This window comes from Anser cygnoides, chromosome 2 (assembly GCF_040182565.1).
Source record: "Anser cygnoides isolate HZ-2024a breed goose chromosome 2, Taihu_goose_T2T_genome, whole genome shotgun sequence".
Lineage (NCBI taxonomy): Eukaryota > Metazoa > Chordata > Aves > Anseriformes > Anatidae > Anser > Anser cygnoides.
The window spans coordinates 114,108,349-114,127,938 of NC_089874.1; the positions used below are offsets into that span (position 1 = coordinate 114,108,349).

The following is a 19,590-nucleotide window of genomic DNA, read 5'->3' on the forward strand; positions in this document are numbered from 1 at the left end:
CCGCCTGTGAGGCGGGCCGCTCCCGCGTCACGCGGCGAGGGAGTGTAAACAGGAAGCGGCCGCCCGGCCGGCCGGGGGCGTTGGGGACGGCCGGGGACCGTTGGTGCGGCCGCCATGAGCCGCGAGCCGCCGCCGGGGGAGGAGGAGGACGGGGCGCCGGGGGGAGAAGATGGCGGCGGCGAGAGCCGGGGCGGCGGCTGCTACCTGGCGCTGTGCGGCCGGCCCGTGCACTTCGAGAAGGCCAACCCCGTCAACTGCGTCTTCTTCGACGAGGCCAACAAGCAGGTGGGTGCGGCGGCGGGCCGCGGCTGGGCGGCGCGTCCTTTCCTGACGCCCTTTTAACTTATTTTTTCTCTGTTTTTCAAAATAATTTTTCTCCCCTAGTCTCTTGGTTTGGCGGCTCTGCCCCCGGCCGCCGCTCGCTGTGGTGCTCCTGTGGGGATTTGGCCGTCGGCACCTGCCGCGGCGCTGCGGGCCCGGGGGAATTTGGGAATTTCTTTTTCTAATCCCTTGTTATCGCCCTCCCTGTCGTAAGGGTGTTCTGGAGTTCCTCAGGGACAATGGACTGAGTTTTTCAATTCCTAAGCCTCCATATTCTCTCACGTAATAATGTTTGAAGCTTTTCTTGTGGCTCTTGACCAGCTGCTTCGCTTTACGTTTCTCAGCTTTCCTTCTTTTAAGTGTGCTAAATATCCCTGTGGGTTTCTGTACGGCTGGCTCAGTGTAGCTAAAAGGTCCTCAGTCTGTCCTGATGCTTGTATCGGCGTGGGTGCTGTTGGCTGTCTAATTCCTGTAACCATCCTGTAAGTTCGGTGTTCGCAGCTTTGAAATGTTCACGCTTTCTTCCCCATACAAATGGCACTGTTTGCCATCTGATGTATGGACGAGATCAGCATCAGATTTGAAGGGGGGGTGCAATATTTTTGTTGTGAACTTACTGCTGCTGTTCTGTATTCAAGATTATTGGGGTCCTTTTTCTCTATAAACCATTACACTTTATGTACATTTCAAGGGACAGTTGAAATATGAGTATGTAAGTGCGCTTGTCTGGAGGCACTGGATCATGATGTGGATGTGAGAAAGTGATCGAAATAAACTTATTTTCCATTGTAACTTTAATTCTATATCTTTTATTGCTAATCTAAAATTGTTTAATTTCCAGTGTGTATCTAAATCATCTCTGTCCAGCATTTCAATGACTCTCTCCCACATAAAGAGTCTTCTGAGAGCTTGTTCCTTCTTGTCTTGCACAAATTAAGAGAAAGTTGCCTTAATTTTCTATCTACATCAATGTTAAAAGTATTTTAAAATTGGTTTTTATCATTCTGGTAAGACTATGGACTTGCTTGCAGTTTATAGCCTTGAAACCTGTATTCCTGCATGGGCGTACTGCACCATCAGCATGGTTTATATTATGAAACAGTATATCGTTATGTCATTATTCCAAGACCTGACCTGTGTGTTTACTGCTTCTACAGGTACAACTATAACAATAAGGCATCTGCTTTTTTTTTTTTTTTAAGCCAGTTGAAGTTTGTACAGCATGGTTTTTTTATCTTAATGTTACCTTGTTTTAGTTGACAAGCAGTATGCATCAAGCAGATTATACACAAATGTGTAAGCAGTTGTGCTAAAGACATCCTTTGGTTGCTAGTGCAAGTCAGCTGACACTTCTTAGGTACAGGCAAAACTGCAGATTACTATTAACCTATTCCTATCTAGTAACATGTTCTGACAAGATCAGCTTTCTGGGTCAGTGAGTTGCATCTTATCCCTTCCCAGTCCCCAAGCTGTTTTCCTTAAACAATGACCTACTCTTAAGTAAATTTTTTTTTTTTTACTAATACTTGAATTATGTAAGTAAGAATATACAAAACAAAAACGTTTATACAAACAGCTTCTGTTTTTTCTTGCCCAGCAGTTCAGAAAATGCCTACAGTATTGTGTAGGTACCTTTGTAAACTTGGAGCTCCAGAGAAAATAATTGATTTGTCCTTTTGTAATAGGTTTTTGCTGTTCGATCTGGTGGAGCTACAGGAGTTGTTGTTAAAGGCTTGGAGGACAGAAATCCCATTTCATTCAGGTAAGGCACCTTCACTTTTGTTGTCTTGGAATAGTGTTCTGCGGTCTTAAATTATGTGGTACTTCCTCTCGATCTGCTGTGTTTCCAGCATAAAACTCACAAGTACTTGTGATTGTCTATTTTGTTCTTAACAATAATCTTGTAATTAATATGGTATGCTTTTCTCTCATGAATCTGTAGTCTTCTGAAAAAAATAAAGCTGTGGATTTTTCTGTAACAACAATATTTCATTAAAACATGTTGTAAATGTGAGAGATTATGGGGATTCAAGCTTGTGATTCTTACAGCAGCTGTGACTTTTCCAAGGATGTGGTTTAGCAAGTTAAACAAAATGAGGTAAACCTAAACGTGCAGAGAACCGTAACTTCTCTGAATTTCTGCCAGAGATTCAAGCATCTTATTTCAGACTTGTGGATTTCTTGTTTTTTTTGTTTCTTTTTTAAATTTGATTTGGTTTCTTTTATCTTCTTGTTGAAAGTCATCCTCGCCACCTTCCCCCAGAATCTTTCAGCAGCATTTTCAATGAAACTGCTCTATTTTCAGAAAACTATTTTATAAATGCCTCTGTTGAAAGTGATGACTCTCTGTACTCTGCTGTGTATATGTTAGGAAGTAGCCTTTTACTCAAAGGCTACTTAAACCCAGGTACGGAAGAAGCAATTTGTTTACTGTGCTGTTAACCTCATTCCCACTTTAACCTCAGAAATTCTTCTAGAGGATGAATCTTAGTGGGGAATTGAGTAGACTTGTGTCTTATTAGCAGTAGTCCTGGTGGTAAAGGAGCTGATCAGAGGATGTCAGTGAGTATTACAGAACTCCAGAAGCGCTGGGACAGAGCTGAGATTGCAGGTTTGAATAGTTCTGCAGTCTTTCAATTCCCCATCATAGGCCAGCAGAGCGGAGCAGCTCTAGTAACTTCAGGTGCTAGTTTGTGCAATCTTAGCCGTGTTTTTGTCATGGATGTGTTCAGTACTTCTGAAGAGTGAACTGCTGTTATCTCGCCAACTTCTGAATCCTGTATGTGTCCAGCAACTCTCCGAAGTTATGTTCAAAAGTATTTGCATTACACTTTTCTCTCTTCTCCGTGTTTTGAGGGTGTATTACAGAATTCTATAGCAAACTATTTTAGACGATGTTCACGTAACTTCTTTTTCTTCCTATATAGAATGGAAGACAAGGGTGAAGTAAAATGCATCAAGTTTTCCTTAGGAAACAAGATACTGGCTGTGCAGAGAACATCGAAAAGCGTGGTAAGACTCCTACGCCCTGCAGACAGGAAGGGAATTGGAGCTGAAGCTCTAGTACTTAAGAGTACCAGAGTAGAAGCCTCTGAGGTTAAAGTTTGAGAGTTCTGGTGACTGTCAACAGCTGTAGTGAAATTTACTCTCACCCTGAGAGGCTGAGCAGCTGCAAGGCAACGTTGTTGCTTTGTGGGTATCATCCTTTAAGAAAGGTGAAGGGGTGGAGCTGTTTCCTATGAAGAAGTGAAGTAGAATATAGTAAATCAAGCTTATTTCTATGTATCTCATCCAAAATAACTTGATCGGCTAATAACTGTTCTCTTCTACCTGTAGTATTCTGTGCTTCATACTTGCTGATGTGCTTCATGTGTGTCGTTGCAGGATTTCTTGAATTTTATTCCAGACAGCCCTCAGCTAGAATATACACAGGAATGTAAGGTAAATAAATGTTCAAAGCTTGTAGGTAAAACTCTAATGTTACTTACGCTGGTGGCCTCCACTCTACAAGAGAACTAATTGAGATACCAAAAAAAAAAATCACTTCCAAAACACTAATGTGATGTAAGAGATAGGTAGTTGCTACTGTCTATCTGAATTGAGGTAAATTAACAGGTATTAACAATGCCACAAAAAACCACTACAACCCTTCCTGGTTCAGTCACTCTAATCCAGTCTTAGAAGGAACTGGAAATGCTGTGAAAGCAACAAATGTCAAGGTTTGGGGAGGAGAAGAGACCAAGAGCTTTTTTTTTTTTTAAGTAATTATACTAATGTCAGAAATGTTAATTTGGATGTTTTGCCCTAATTTTACTGATCAGTGATAGAGTACGCAAACTACTGACAGCTTACTGTCTGGTATTTTTAAACAACCCTTCTCATTTCTTGATGATCAGTGTATGAGAAACAGCTATTATTGTCCCTGGTACTTTCCAATCGTTAATTAAGAGAAAATACAATGTGGGGTAATAGAATGCTAAAGTACATTTTTAAACATTGGGATTTGCAAAGATTCCTTTATTCCCATGGGCTTTAAAGCTGAAGCACACTCTGCTTCAATATTGAGGATTATGCATTTGAGTAAAGCGTTATAGCAAGGATTTATGATAGAGTTCTGAGTGTAGTCATGGGAAATCTTAGTTCTTTGTTTCTGTCGATGGAAGGAACAGGCTTTTCTTGCCAAGAATTATTTGAATTGGCAGTATGGTTTGAACCTGAAGAACTTGGTTGTCTTTGGGGGAGAAGAAAAATTGACTCTGTAATAAACTTGTAAATTTTACATGCTACCAGAAGTTGAAGTCACACAGTAGTTATGTTCATACATGGTTTTGGGAGTCTTCGACAAAAGCAGCTCATGTATATTGGGCGTCCAGCTGCCAAGTGCATGAACTCCAGTGACTGGATAACTAAATGGCCTTTGATCTCACATTCTTCATTTAATAATATTAGCTTATCTGAATAGCTACTTTTTCCAAGTAAAAGTTCTTGTTTGCTTGTTTGTTAAAAGACCAAGAATGCCAATATTCTAGGATTCTGCTGGACAAGTTCAACAGAAATCGTCTTCATCACAGATCAAGGAATTGAATTCTATCAGGTAATGCAAACAACTCCTGTAGGTTAGACGCATTTAGAAATTAGAAAATCTTAATTTCTTCCAGTATCTTTGAATTATTTTCTTCTAGCTTTCAAATTGAGAAAATGCTCTTTTAAAAAGTACCTCTCTTTTGTTTAGACTACTTTAAGGTAAATACTTTTTTTTTCAGAGTGAGGGAAGTGTAACAGGTAATGTAGTGCATCTAACAAAGATCCTCTATAAAGGAGTTCCGAATTAAATACTGAGAACTCAAGATTGACGTGCTCTTGGCTAGTATAGAAATGAGTTTGTAAATTTAATGTGAAATATTACTTCATGCAGAACAAATCAGCATTTTGGACTAGATCTTCAGAAGTCCCTTTCAACCTCTGCCATTCTGTGATTTAAGGAAGATGTGTGCATGCTTCAAATGCAGTGAAGAGCAAATGTTGATTAAGATAGCGATACCCTTCTGCAAATTGGTAGCTTCCTCTTACATTGGTCAATTAATTGTCTGAACTAGTCTGTGTGATTTTCTTAATTACCTTTGCACATGTTTTTGGAGAAATCTAAAGAATAAACAGCCCTTTCTGACATCGGTGATGAGGGGTATTATAAACTTTCTCCAAAGCTGTGTGCCATTTATGCTGTTGGAATCCTGATATTTATATATAATGGTAATATCTCATGTTTCCAGGTATTACCAGAGAAACGAAGTTTAAAACTTCTGAAGAATCAGAATATCAATGTCAACTGGTATATGTATTGTCCAGAGAGCTCTGTTATTCTTCTGTCAACCACTGTCCTTGGCAATGTCCTGCAGCCATTCTATTTCAAGGTAAAGGACTATGTTCCACACTTTTTTTCATGTTGAGAGCTTGCTTTTTTTTAGGTTGCTACTTCAGTCAAGCATTCTGTTTCTTTTCCTGGATTTCTTCCAAGAGGTGCATGTTTACATCTTTACATGACAATAAGCAAAGAACAAAGTAAAATCTGTAAGCTAGATCCTTGGCAACAGCTTAAAATTAATTCACTTTTTCCTTATGTCCCTACTTTGGAAAGAAGTGTACTGAGTTAATGTTGGGCAGTTCCCCTTGAGAAAGGGGAACAGAAAATCAGTGACAGTATCAGTGACACAGTACTCGACAACTTAAGTATCTTTCAAGATCTCTTTTTCATTTATGTAAAGGTTTTATTTCTATGTGGGCATTTGAACTCTCTAGCATTATAAACTAAAAATAAGGGCCTTTCACTTACGATTGTAACTATATCCTTCTACATGCGAGTGGATGAACTTGAAAAAGAAAAGAAAAACTTAGTGCCTAAGAAACAGTTATTGTTCCAAGCATGAGAGGGCTAGGTATACCTTATTTATTTTTCTTGGTGCCCTTCCCTGTGGACAACAGTAAAGGTTCTGGTGAGAGTATTTCTCTTTATGGCTTGGAAAAACACTACAGTGAAAATTAGAATTCGCTATAAGTTAATTGTACAGTAAGATGATTTAGGAAAAAATGAGGAACAGAACTACTGGCTTCATCTTGCTCCTTTTAAGGGCTTACACATTGCTCTGGTAGTCTAAGGGAGCATACTTAAAAAGAAGCATATTCAGATGGTTTTCTTGGTTTGGGTTGATCTCACATAGGGTCTTTACTGGATCCTGAAGTAATATCCTCGTGGGTGTCTAGGTAGAACGTACTCTCACTGCTTCCTTTGTGAGGACTTCAATTGTGCTTCACTCTCCTTCATATTTTGTGTCAAGTTGTAGCTAAATAACTCTCATTTTGTATTCAGAAAGTATTTATAAAGATTTCCTGAGAAAAGTACTGTGCTAAAATAATCTCTTGAAAATAAAGCTCTAGCAAAGAAGAAATTTCTGTAGTATTTGCATATCACACTCAAGAACAAGTTAATGAGCATGGTAAGCGAAACTCGGTAGAAGTTTCAGCAGCTTTGAAAATTTGTTTAAATTCCATGCAAAAAGAGGAAGAGAGGAGGAAATCTCGAGTGGGGGAAAAATGGTATGCACTCAGTTTAATGCAGATTCTGGAGTTAGTAGGAACAAAAAGAGACTGTGACTGATAGGAATTACTGATATTTTTCCCCTTCTCAGTAAGCTGTTATTTAAGAGTTGGAGCACATCTTTCACTGTGAAAGAGGAATTTGAGAGAACTTATGTTTGAGATCTCCAAGCCATTTTCATTGGGATTTGCATACAAATTTGTGTTGGCTTAGCTAAGACTGAAATGTTTTGCTAGCTGAAGCTGATGTTATAATATCAGGATGATATTATGATATCTTAGGTATTTGTTTAGGATCCCAGTAGAAAGGTGTCAGTCATCTTTCCAGCTATCATCATTCTTCTCCTCATGGGGGTGCTATTCATCTAACCTTTGACTAATGCATAGTCAAGGCCGCCTTCCAGTTTCAAGTCTTAATGTTGGATTGCTGCTTTTTGTTGTTGTTTCTGTTTAACAGAGTGGAACAATGTCAAAACTATCAAAATTTGAAATTGAGTTACCTGCAGCACCCAAGTCCTCCAAGCTCAGCCTTTCTGAAAGAGATATTGCCATGGCTACAATGTATGTATCTGACTAATCAAGCCTTTTCTTTCCTTGGAAAAGTCTGAGAGTTTGGGGATGCTCTTGTTTGCACTTGTGGTTGCACTTGTTTCTTGTTTTAGCAGTACTCCTGCTTTAAAGGGCTTTAAAGTGCTTCGGTTACTGCTTTGAACAAAGAGTCTAAACAACTCTCCTGAGGCAGGGTGGGGACGAGATGCAAACTGAGGAATCTTACATGAAATTCTTCTTGATTAGTCCAGACATCTTGAGAATATTTTATCTTTGAGTTGATCTGCTGATAGAGTTAGTCTTATGTCTAATTTGCATGTGTGTAGACTGTGTTGTGATTTACCAAGTGTTGTTTCAGTCTCTCACTTTTAATTGGTCGTTTGACTTAGGTAATCTCATCTCTGTTCTTCTAGGATAAAACATGGTTCTAACAGGACGTTAGAGTAAGACAGCTTTATGCCTTTGTTTCAGAAAGGATGTCGTAGGTCTCATTTCCTTCCCAGCTCTTTGTTGTCAAATGATGTTTTAATCCTGTTGTCTCATTAGATACGGGCAGCTTTACGTCCTCTATTTGAGGCATCACTCAAGGACTTCCAATAGTACAGGAGCAGAAGTAGTCCTCTATCACTTGCCAAGGTAAGAGCAGAATAAAGAACTTTTGTAACACTTCATGTGTGTAAGAGACTTCTGCTTTTCTGTTTTGGATAGGCGTACTGACCAGCTGTTCTCTATTTCCGTAGAGAGGGCTCCTGTAAGAAGACGCACATTTTAAAGCTCAACAGAACTGGAAAGTTTGCACTAAATGTTGTGGATAACTTGGTGGTAGTACATCATCAGGATACTGAGGTCTGAGTTGTTTATGTTTTCTTGTCTTAACTTTCAAAAGTTGGACATTTTCATAACTATACACGTTAGCTTTAGAAAACATTTGTGTGTTCTTAGCATTGCTGAAAGCCAGAGTATTTGCAGGGAAGAAACAAAAACACCATAAAGGTGAAAGATTCAAACTTACCCTTGACCTTGATGGATATAGCACTTCATCGTTTTTTTTTTCTAATGCCTCTTTTTGTGTCCCTTTTTTTAGTATTATTTTACTGTGCTATTCTGCTGCACTGTGTAGGTTTTTAAGGCATTGTGGAGAGGTAGAGCTAACTTGGGTACTGAATTATTAATCATGGGAACTTCTTGTATCACAAAAATGTGAATGATCAGTTTCTATGACCAAAAATTTTTGTTTGAAAAGCCAGGTTTCTGAAAACTTACAGGAACACACATAATCTTATGCACATGATAGTGTGGGTAAAATTTATTTGACTGTAGTCACAGTAGCAAGGCTTGGTCAGTAGGAAAGCTGAAGTGGTACTTTGCTTTTTACATGTGGAAAGGCTTTTGTTTCTCCTGCTGGGCAGCTTTGAGAACTGGGTCAGTATATCTTGTTAGGCTGGTTAGTGGATGTTTCAGTCGTAATTCATATTAATGCTACGTGTTAACATTCAACCCAGAGCCCTTATAGCCTGACTGAAATGCTGGGGAATAAATACGACTGTATGAACACACACAAAACAAATACCACACTGAGTAGGGTAGCTGCCAAGTCATGTCTCGTTGGTGCTGGCAGTGAAGCAAATTTCCACCATGTGAGATTTTCACTACGAATGTTGTACATACAGGGTGAAAATGTTAGTAAACTCTGTATTTAACAAGACTGAAGGGTATGAGTATGAGGATATCATAGGTGGCTGCAGAATTTTTCTCAATTTCTAGAGTCCATAACTAAGCAGTGAATTTGACATGATGTTATTATGCAGAACACAAGATGGAAATCAGACTCATTAAGGTTAGAAAATACCTCCAAGACCATGTGGTCCAACCATCCCCCTACCACCAATGTCACCCACTAAACCATGTCCCTAAGCACCACATCCAGCCTCTCCTTACACACCCCCAGGGATGGTGGCTCCACCACTTCCCTGGGCAACCTGTTCCGAAAAGTGACCTGAATACATGTTAAATGGGTGGGAATTTGTATTTTGTGAAAACTAATTTCTCTTGTCAATTTCAGACTTCAGTCATATTTGACATCAAGCTAAAAGGAGAATTTGATGGGTCTACTACCATCCATCAGTTTGTACTTCCACCTCGATCAATACAACCCTATCAAATACCTGTAGCAGGTAGCACTATTACACTATATAATAAACACTCTAACCTATTATCGGGGTTGTCTAAATGCAACAGTTGGCATACCAGAGTGCTTCAGCCTACTGATACTTCCATTATACATAGTGAGGAAGGAGAAGGTGAGGGGAGAAAGAATATAGCAAGGAACTGATAAGAAATTCTTGTCCTGAATTCATGCTTCTGACAGAAGAGTAAAAGATGCTATTTAAGCTGTACACTTGCTATAATGCTTTGAAGTGTTAAAAGCAAAGATCTTTCAAATTTTATTTATTTTGTTATACACATTATTTGTATGCCCTGTCCTTTCCCCATTGACCACAGCTATAAAAGCTGGTGTGTACTCCAAAGCACTTAATGCTTCTCTGGCTTAAGTCATGACTATTTAATTTTCTGGGCCACATCATGAGCCTGAAAGACAGTCCAGGCTTAGAGTCAAGTTTAGGATCAGCTTAGCATCAATACTAAAGATGATTTTAGATTTTTCTTTCTGGCTTTTTGTAATAAAAGTGTAGCAGATAATTTTCCAGCTTCAAAGTTAATTGTTTGCTAATAGATAGAATTAATCTGAGCATAGTTCTCTATGGCAAAACGGTGTGGCACTCTCTACAGAAGAAAAACTCTTCTTAGGGATGATTGCACCTTAAAAACTCTTTGACAACAAAATTTTGAAGTCACTAATAGAAAGTATGTGATAAATCTGTGGGTAAAGGTTACTACCAGAAGGTACAAACCTACATTGCTTTTAAAGGAACGAAAGTGATTACATGTAAATAAAGGAAGTAGGAGACAATGCATTTGGAGTCACAGTATTAGAGATGGAATGCTTCAGCATGCATGACTTCCTACATGCCGGGTTTCCTTTCCTACACTGTCAGTTTTCCTTATAGATGATCTAGTTACACAACTGCATGTAACTTTTTTTGTTTTGCCTGCTTGCTCTAGGACTGCTAGAATGTTACAACCTATACTGCCTTTTCAGTGTGAGCTTGTGGTTTGTGTTTTGTTAGCACAGGAGCTGCCAGACTACCGTTGTTCTTCAGCTGATGTTAATTTTTCTGCAGGTCCAGCCTCTGTAACAAGTCAGTCTCCTGTTCCGTGTAAACTCTGTATCCTTTAAGTGCTCCTAAAATGCCAGACTCTTATGTACCAAGCATGGAAAAAGCTAACATGATAGCCTGACTCACTAAATCTGGCTTTAGCTCATTTACCACTTCAAGAGGAAATAGTATGCTTCACAAGAGCCTTTACTACTTTTACAGAGCTATAAATAAGGGATGCCAGTGTAATGCATTAGTATTTCTCAGTCATTTGAGATACTTGTGTGAAATTACTGGATAGATACACCATGAAACCAGATAAACATCCAAGGCTGTGTTTCAAGATCTTGCAAGAGAGAGGCTGTGCCAGTGAATGCAAGTATGTTAACTCATTCTGCTTCAGTACAATTATGTGAATATAGTAGCAACAGTCTAGAATCAATGCTAAGATGGGTGTTAAGCTTTAACATTTAGATTCATCTTCGTGGATTGTCTTTCAACCTGATATTATCATCAGTGCAAGTGAAGGTGAGCAGTGAGCTGTTTGACTACGCTAATCTTTGTAAAATGGTGGCTTGTTGGTGTGGTTTAACTTCAGTAGGCAGCTAAGTACCACCCCGCTGCTTGCTCCCCAGGGGGGAGAAGAGAATCAGAAAGACAGAAGTGAGAAAACTTGTGGGTTGAGATTCAGTTCAGTAGGTAAACCAAAGCTGCACATGCAATCTGAGCAAAATAAGGAATTAGTTTTCTACTACTCCATTTTTTAAGAAAGCGGGGCTTCAGCACATATAACAGTTACTTGGGAAAACAAAGGCCACACCTCAGTCCCCTCTTGCTTTCCCTCCAGCATTTATGGTTGAGCATGAAATATGTTACATGATAGCCCCTTGGTCGGTTTGGGCCATCTGCCCTGCCTGTATCCCCTCCCAGCTTCTTGTGCACCTCTAGCCTCCCTGCTGACAGTGCAGCTTGAGAAGCAGAAAAGACCTTGACTGTGTAGACACTACTCAGCAAGAACCAAAACATGTTATCGATCAGTGTTACTTTCATCACAAATCCAGAACATATCTCATAGGGTATTACCAAGAAAACTAACTCTCCTACTCAACACCAGTAACTACTTTATACCTTCAGCGCACAAAGCAGCTTGAAACAGTGGTTAGCAGATGTACCTAGTAAGATGACTACTCTTAACAGTACCAACTGGGGATGAGCATTTCCTTTAAAAATCCTGCCAGGGTTATGCTGCTCTAAGCCACGTTTGGGAAAGCAAATTGTGATCTGTGTTGTCCTTTGAGGTATAGTTTAGATATCCCTGTTTTCTAAAGCAATTCAGTTTATTTTATTCCTTCAATTCAAGGTTACCTCTGGAATCTCCAAGTGAAACTTGAGCCTGTAGTTAACCTCTTGCTTGATAAAGGAAGACTAATGGATTTCCTTCTTCAAAGGAAAGAATGCAAAATGGTTATCCTAGCTGTGTGCTCTCAAAGTAAGTTTAAGTGCTTTGTCTATATTGAAAGTGCAACACTGCCTCCTCAAATACTTGTACAAGTTAGCTGGACTGGTCTTAGATTTGAGATCACCTCTGAAACAAGCTTTGTCATATGAAGTGTCAGTCACCCCTCTGAATGAATTAACAGCATGAAATAATTCAGCTTTCTGCTACCCCCCTTTAGTTAAAATGCATCTGACATTAAAGACACATTTTCAGTTAAGTTTAGCATACAGCTTAGAGATCATCCTTTTCAAGGTAGCTTTAAAGCCCTTGTTGTTTCTCCTCATAGTTTTTTTTTTTTTATATCTTTTCAGTGCTCAGTGAGCCAGGAAGGGGATCACTGCCTGTGATTGCAACTGTTTTTGACAAACTGAATCACGAATATAAGAAGTACTTGGAAGCTGAGCAAAGCTATACTATGGTAAACCATGTTAGCTATAGCAGCTTGTAGGCAGGGTAACACTATTTGAATTTCAAGTTGCATTATGTGGCAGAGGCCAAATACCTGTTCTTTACTTAGGAATGTCAGGTTCCCCCCAAGGTCAGTCCCTTGCAGTCCTCAAACTCACAGAAGAAAGGTGTGTGCAACACGCAATTCTTTCCCTACTTGCGGATGACAGCTTTATTCAGCACTCTGCTGTGGAAGATCACAGAAGGGGTTGGAAGGGACATCGAAGATCATCTGAACGCTCTATCTGACCCCCCTCTTCCAGGGGTACCTACCATTTTGGGGCTGCCCAAAGCCCCATCCCAGCTGGCATTGAACGCTTCCAGAGGTGCTGCATAGTTCATCTCCAGTAAGACAACTAACATACCCTCATACTTGAGAAAGAAAGAGGGTAGAAGTTCAAAAAGCAGCTTTGAAGCCGTAATTATTGCAGTAGTTCCAGACCACTGATTTCACAGCATGCTATACTACTGCACAACCTCTGGAACACTGTTGCATGTCAGAACTACTGACAATCTAGCATGTTCTGCTCTTGTAGCACAGTCACATACAAAATTTCTGTTAAGGGGGTGGGCCTGCCTCAATGTCATATGCCCATTTATCTCCTGGCTGTAAGATACATAAGTAGCAGCTACTTTTGTTTTCAATTTCAATATGAAAGCCCCCAGTGAACAGAATGCATCCAGTGTAACTCAACCACAGATGTGAGTTTGCTCAACAAAATGTTTTCAACAGGGACCTATAAACAGTCTGTCTAGACAAGTTTTAACTAAAACTGTACTACAAGACTACACTATTCTTAAAGGGTTTCTCCTTGTAGGTGGTAGAAGCAGGCCAGAGTAGAAGTAACCCGCTTCTGAAACGTCCAGTCCGCACTCAAGCAGTTATTGACCAGTCTGACATGTACACCCATGTTTTATCCGTATTTACAGAGAAGAAGGTAAGTTAAGTGATAGGTTTACTGTGAGCCTACTGCTGAACTGAGCTGACTACTTGAAGTAGCAAGCAGGAGGCTTTCTTTATTTCTGTCAGGATTAAAACATCTTGTTTCTCCGTTTGTGTGGTCTTAACTTGTCACTAGAAGGGAAAGCGAGGGAAGGGCTACCTAATACTTTTTTCTTGTCTAGGAAGCACCTCACAAGTTCACTATAGCAGTCCTGATGGAATACATTCGCTCTCTCAACCAGTTCCAGATTGCAGTTCAGGTAAAGCACTTAAATGCATGAAGCACCAACTATACCGCCTCACTCCATCACGTTACATGGAATGTCAAAACATTCTTAGCTATGTGTGTGAGTTCTGTCCACTACCACCTTCTACATCTAAAAACCAGTATTGAGACATGCCTTTGATGGTGGGCTTCTTGTATTTACAGCACTATTTGTATGAGCTGGTCATCAAAACCCTAGTTCAACACAACTTGTTCTACATGCTCCATCAGTTTCTTCAGTACCATGTGCTCAGTGACTCAAAGCCTCTGGTACGTAAGGCAAATTGCTTCAATAAACTAGTGATAGAGGTGGGATGTCTTCAGACTTCCACAGTTATTTCTACTTTTGCCCTAGGCTTGTCTGTTACTGTCCCTGGAAAGCATTTACCCTCCTGCACATCAGCTCTCTCTGGACATGTTAAAAGTAAGCATTTCAAACTGCGGTATCTGTGTCACATTAGGGTTAGATTTGTCAAACAGCTTACCTGACCAAGCTTGAAGTGATTAGCTAGCATCTAAACCATTTCTTAGGAACATACTCTTACAGCTGTGATTGATTTCAGAGGCTTTCCACTGCAAATGATGAAATAGTGGAAGTTCTGTTGTCCAAACACCAAGTTCTGGCTGCCTTGAGATTCATCAGGGGTATTGGAGGACATGACAGTATTTCAGCCCGCAAATTCCTTGATGCAGCAAAACAAGCAGATGATGACATGCTTTTCTACACTATATTCAGATTCTTTGAACAAAGAAATCAGCGATTACGAGGAAACCCTAGTTTCACACCAGGTAAGCAATAAGCAGTTAAACACAGATGATTTGTTGTACAAACAGAACTAAGACTTGTTCCACTTACAGGCTAACATGCACTGGGTTCTGTCTTAGGATACAGACTCAGCTGGAGTGTATTTTAGTCTTACCTTGAAGCATACTTCCAAAGTTAACTAGGCTTACCCCTTTATATATATTGCACGCAGAGTAAAGCAACTCCAAGACAAACAGGAACTCTCAGATGAAGGTAACTTGTTTGGCTAGCAGTTGCCTGCATCACTTAATTTATTAAAGCTGGTACCTCCACTCACTATTTTCTCCTGAAGCCACAAACTGGATCAAGATACAGCCTTTGAGTTCAGTTCAAAGCTCAAGGCCTGTTTTGCGCTACAGTTCCTCTCATTTTAAAACCCAAGCCAAACTCCTTGTACCAACAACCTGTTAGTCACTAGGTAGTCCAAAGGCTCAGAATCCCACTTCAGGATCTTAAATCTGGAGCATAGAGAACTTGAATGGGTGCAAGGCCCTGGTCAGATAGGGGAACTAGATCAAACACCTGCTTTTACTGCAACACAATTTGTCACAGGACTGGAAATACCTTAAAACATTCCACTGCTTTGAAGTTGTTAAAACTTTTTCAACTCTAATGCATCAAAGATGTAAATTAGTACTTAACTGAAGTAAATTAAACTACACTATCTTGCTTCTCAGTTCCTCAGTTTCAATGTTAACAAACTTTTATTTTGCCCACTTAGGTGAGCACTGTGAAGAACATGTCACCTTCTTCAAACAAGTATTTGGAGAACAAGCTCTCATGAAGCCCACAACGTTCTGAAAATACTCTTCCCACTGGAATGTATAAACTTAATTTATTACATTTAAGTAGATTTTTGAACTACAAAATTGCTATTTTATAATAAAGTATATACAAGACATTTTGGCAAATAGTACTAAAAATATTACAACTTGTGATGGCTTCCCCCTTAAAAATAGAGACAAAAATTGCATTGACCTGCATTTAAAATTAGTGTCAGTGGTTTAGCAGTCCATTCTCATACACATCACCTCAGTTTCGTTGACAAAAAAGCTATTCAACTTGCAATGCAGCTGGTTTAGGTTTCTAGAAGAAAGATGCAACCTCTTGAAAACAGAAGTGTTTTAGTAACTTAACATATCTACTTTTAGTAATACTGTTACATGAGCCCCACGTAGCATTTCCTGAGTTTGAAGCCATGTCCAAAGCTGCAGTTGCTATCTTCTAGCTGAATCTGTGCAGGAGTCGAGTCAGTGGTGGTTACAGTGATAGTCATAGAACACTGCTGCGCTTCAGTTCTTAACAAGAGGTGGGCCTAGGCCACAGTTCATAGAATCCACTGAGCACTGTTAAAAACTAGAAGTAGAGGAGTCTCTCTCGTTCTGTACCTCTGGACCTCTCCTGTGCAGCGTGAGTTTTAGCTTTATTTACCGATGGGCCTGAATAAGAGAAAAGAGCATTATTGCAAAGTCTCGTCATTACAGCACATCAGTCAGCAGCTGTCAACAAGAACCACTATCGGGTTTCCTAGGTCCAGCTTAACACTGAAGAGTCTTCAGGTACGCCTTCAGCTGTCAAAAGCTGCCAGCAGCAGCAGCAGCAAGGACAATAGCTTTTAAATCTTCGTACTTGACTTGCTAAGGGGGTGTTAAGAACGTGTATGCTTTGAGTTTCCTGACTGAAGGAGGACAGCCCTTAGACCATTCAGCTTGCACAGTGAGATCACTTTTGCGCATGCAGGAACCACATCCCACAGCAGGATTGTTGTACCCATGGCCATGTCCCCATGTTTGGAGACATGCTACTGGCCATTGTGCCACATGGGCCTAGGCAGACACCTCCGTTAAGAATGGCACAGTGCAACCGTGCTGGACAGGCTGAGCACACCTGTAACAGTGAGCTTGCACTGCCAACCCTCTTCTTCCAAGGGATCTGGCTACTTGCATGATGGAGAGGCAAATTTAAGTGTTTTTTTCATTTTCTAAGTTTGTAATTTTTTTTCCTATTAACATAGGAAAAGATATCTACAGGCAGCTAAGCTTTTTTTTGGTTTATGTGCGTTTTAAAGCGGACTCATATCTTACCTATGTAACTAAGCAGAACTGGAAGAAATATTAGTCCATGTGTTGCTCCCAGAAGAACCATAGCTAGATACATCCTGAAGTAGAATATCTTGAAGATCTGAGATTTGGAAAAAGCCAGTACTACAATTCCTCCAAATTTAGTCAGTGTGATTCCACTGAAGACCTGTCAATTAAGAAGTGGTTTTCTTAAGTAGAGTTTCATGTTCTAACTACTTAGCATTTGCTGAAAATGCTTATGTAATCTGAAGCTCCTAGATGTAGCACACCAGCTTCCCTATTACTCCTTAGAACCCAAACCAACCTACTAGACCTACTCAAGAGAAGAGTTCCCCTTTTAGTCCTACTTGACACTACAGGCCAGGCTCAGTATGATAAAAATATACACCGATCTGTACAGCCAAACAATTTTAGTTTGATTTTGACGTCAGGCAGATCCATACATATGCTAAAGAAAGACATTACTTGGAGTAACTTACATTTCAATAAAGTTCCTTTCCTGGGTGGTCAAGTACATCTAGCACTGGAACAGTCTGTTCCGCTCCCCACCCCCCCAGCTTGCTCATCTGAATTACAGTGAGATGACAGTACTGCCCGAGTACTGAGCTCTGCTTTGTTCGCAAGGCTCCAGCACGCTCCCGTATTCAGGACTTTTCCAAGTTACCTCTGAGCATTTGGAAGAGAGAAGCGCTTAAACCTTAATGAGACAATTCAATTAATTGGAACTACTGGTTCAGCTAAAGCTTTTAGCTCTGTTCTCGACTACTAGGTAGTATTAATATCAGGCTAATATGAAGTTAATGAAGTCCTGATCATCCCTATTGCTGGTAGAAGCCTAGGTTGATCTTTAAGAATTTTGATTAGTCATTTCCTCCCCATCCCCCCCACCCCTTCCTCAGCCCCCACCCCCAAGCAAGGCCATCCTGGGGCCATCCTATTCATCCTATATATAACTTAAGGATGTTGATACAGTCTATAGTTCCAACTTGGCTACTCGTTTTTCCCCAGTACAGTAGGTAGATGCTTACTGAACTGCCCATGTGAGACAGAGCTTCTTCTGCACGCTCTACTCTACTGCCCTTAGTACTAATAGTGAATGCTCTTGTGACGTGACTGCAAAATTCCACAGCAATACCACAGCTCTAGATAGAAAAAGAAAACATGCGTAAGTGTCATTTAGATCAGCATTTTGATGGTAAGGTCTCTACTCAGAACTCTACACAGGCTAGAAAATTTCTACTTGTGATCCGTTACCAGTCATTGGAAAAGTGTCATTGCAAGTTACAGGTTCAGCATTAACTTGTCACTAGAGGCTTTTGAGTACTGTATGGCATTTTGTCTGTTTAGTAGTGACTGGTGATAATCTGATTAAACAAGAATCAGAATAGGGAATGGTGTTAGAGGACAAGAGTTTCTTGGTGTTGCAGGAAGCTGACTTCAATACAGCGTGTGTATGCAGCAATCACTTAACACTGAAATCAGTTTCTAGACACTAGCTACAATAGCACAGCTTTAGAACAACACCAAGTTACACACAGATTTTATACCATAGGTCAGCTGAATTTAACGCTTCATTTAAGCAGGCTTATTAAGATGAAATTCATCATTTACAACATTAAACATCTTGGAAATCCTTTACTTATGCAGCAGGTAGACTTTCATGAATATATATGCCTCGTTGTAGCATGGGGCAATGGTTTATTTTCTCGTAACATTCTCAGACCTGCCACAAACCTCTGGAAAACAAGGTTAACCAGCGCATTGGCAGCACTCAGCTGTTAGTAGCTAAGATCTACAGCGTTTCGCCAGGGCTTTCACTGCCCATGTTTTCACCCATTTATGCAGGAACAATACTGATGCAAGCACATCATAGATCTCTGCAGAACATGAATACAGCAGAAGCCTCAACATTAAGTTTAGGCATGAACAACATCAGGTGACAGCACCTAGCCTAAGTAGTAACACAGCTATTGCCACAGAACAGAAGCCATCTATTTTACACTTCAATTGCTGTATTTTAGCTGTACTAGTTTTATTCTGACAAACTAGTTCTATTTTCTATACACCATCTAGAAGTATTAAGATAATTCTACTACTATTGTTCAAGTGTCTGACAGTTTTGTAGAAAAAGACTACTTAGTGTCATGAATGACACACTAAACTGTTCAATACTTGGAAAGAGAAGCAGACAAATGTCTCGTTAACTCACCATAACAAGATTTACTAGTGAAACTGCATTCAAGCTGATGCCCCAGAGCCACATCACTCCAAACATGTTGACGATTATCATAGCAATAGTTACTGAAACCAGAACAGCAGCCCATACTTCAAATCCAAGCAGCACAGTTGTCACCAAAAATATTGATCCCAAGGAGATGCAGAGGTTAAAGATAGCATCATCCACAATTGTCAGATACTGTTCATAGAAGACATAAAATACACTGTGGAAAGAGCAGATGTTGTGATTAGCCATCCTACTTGCCAGGAACACAGCTGGTCCTGCAGAAAGCCACAGTTTTTTTCCATTAGAAGGTGAGTCTGAACTTCAGAACAGTTCCCCCTCTATTCAGCCCCCGATAGGTAATAGCTCCGCTTTAGTAACTGTATTTAAATGCAGTAAGAGAGAATGTTTGAACAAAGCTGCTTAGGGTGATGAGTATCTACTGTCATTTGCCATTTATATAGAAGTCTGGAGACTAGAACTAGCCTTGAAGAAAGATCAGCTAGCTGGAGCTAACAAAGCTGCATGATCTATGTGCTTTACCTAGTGAAAACTCCCAAGTGACTCTAGAAACACCTCAGTGTTTTGAGCTGTTTAGGTTTTGTCCAACTACAGGCAAGAAATATACAACAGAAGTCACTTAGTACCAAG

General features: G+C 40.1%; 2 protein-coding genes across 3 annotated transcripts in view; one reads left to right on the top strand and one right to left on the bottom strand.

Moving 5' to 3' along the window:
- Positions 1-15,538, top strand: RMC1 (regulator of MON1-CCZ1). Of its 2 annotated transcripts, none has more exons than XM_048080028.2 (20): positions 1-285; positions 2,007-2,083; positions 3,249-3,333; positions 3,706-3,762; positions 4,829-4,915; positions 5,592-5,732; positions 7,370-7,473; positions 8,008-8,097; positions 8,202-8,307; positions 9,524-9,635; positions 10,650-10,748; positions 11,154-11,207; positions 12,040-12,168; positions 12,489-12,595; positions 13,443-13,562; positions 13,750-13,827; positions 13,998-14,102; positions 14,188-14,256; positions 14,396-14,621; positions 15,359-15,538. In XM_048080028.2, the coding sequence occupies exons 1-20, from the start codon at positions 115-117 to the stop codon at positions 15,436-15,438; spliced, it is 2,097 nt and encodes a 698-aa protein (XP_047935985.1). In that variant the 5' UTR covers positions 1-114; the 3' UTR covers positions 15,439-15,538. The 2 variants fall into 2 exon arrangements, with proteins under 2 accessions (XP_047935985.1, XP_047935986.1); XM_048080029.2 differs by having other exon boundaries at positions 6-285; positions 10,704-10,748.
- The window catches only part of NPC1 (NPC intracellular cholesterol transporter 1), a 27,969-nt gene continuing 23,832 nt past the window's right edge, over positions 15,454-19,590 (bottom strand). Inside the window, exons 22-25 of the mRNA XM_048080025.2 lie at positions 18,928-19,159; positions 17,747-17,860; positions 16,722-16,884; positions 15,454-16,076 (exon numbers count right to left, since the gene is read on the bottom strand). Coding sequence (XP_047935982.2) covers positions 15,994-16,076; positions 16,722-16,884; positions 17,747-17,860; positions 18,928-19,159 — 592 coding nt within the window. The 3' untranslated portion in view covers positions 15,454-15,993. The remainder of the gene's footprint in view (positions 16,077-16,721; positions 16,885-17,746; positions 17,861-18,927; positions 19,160-19,590) is intronic.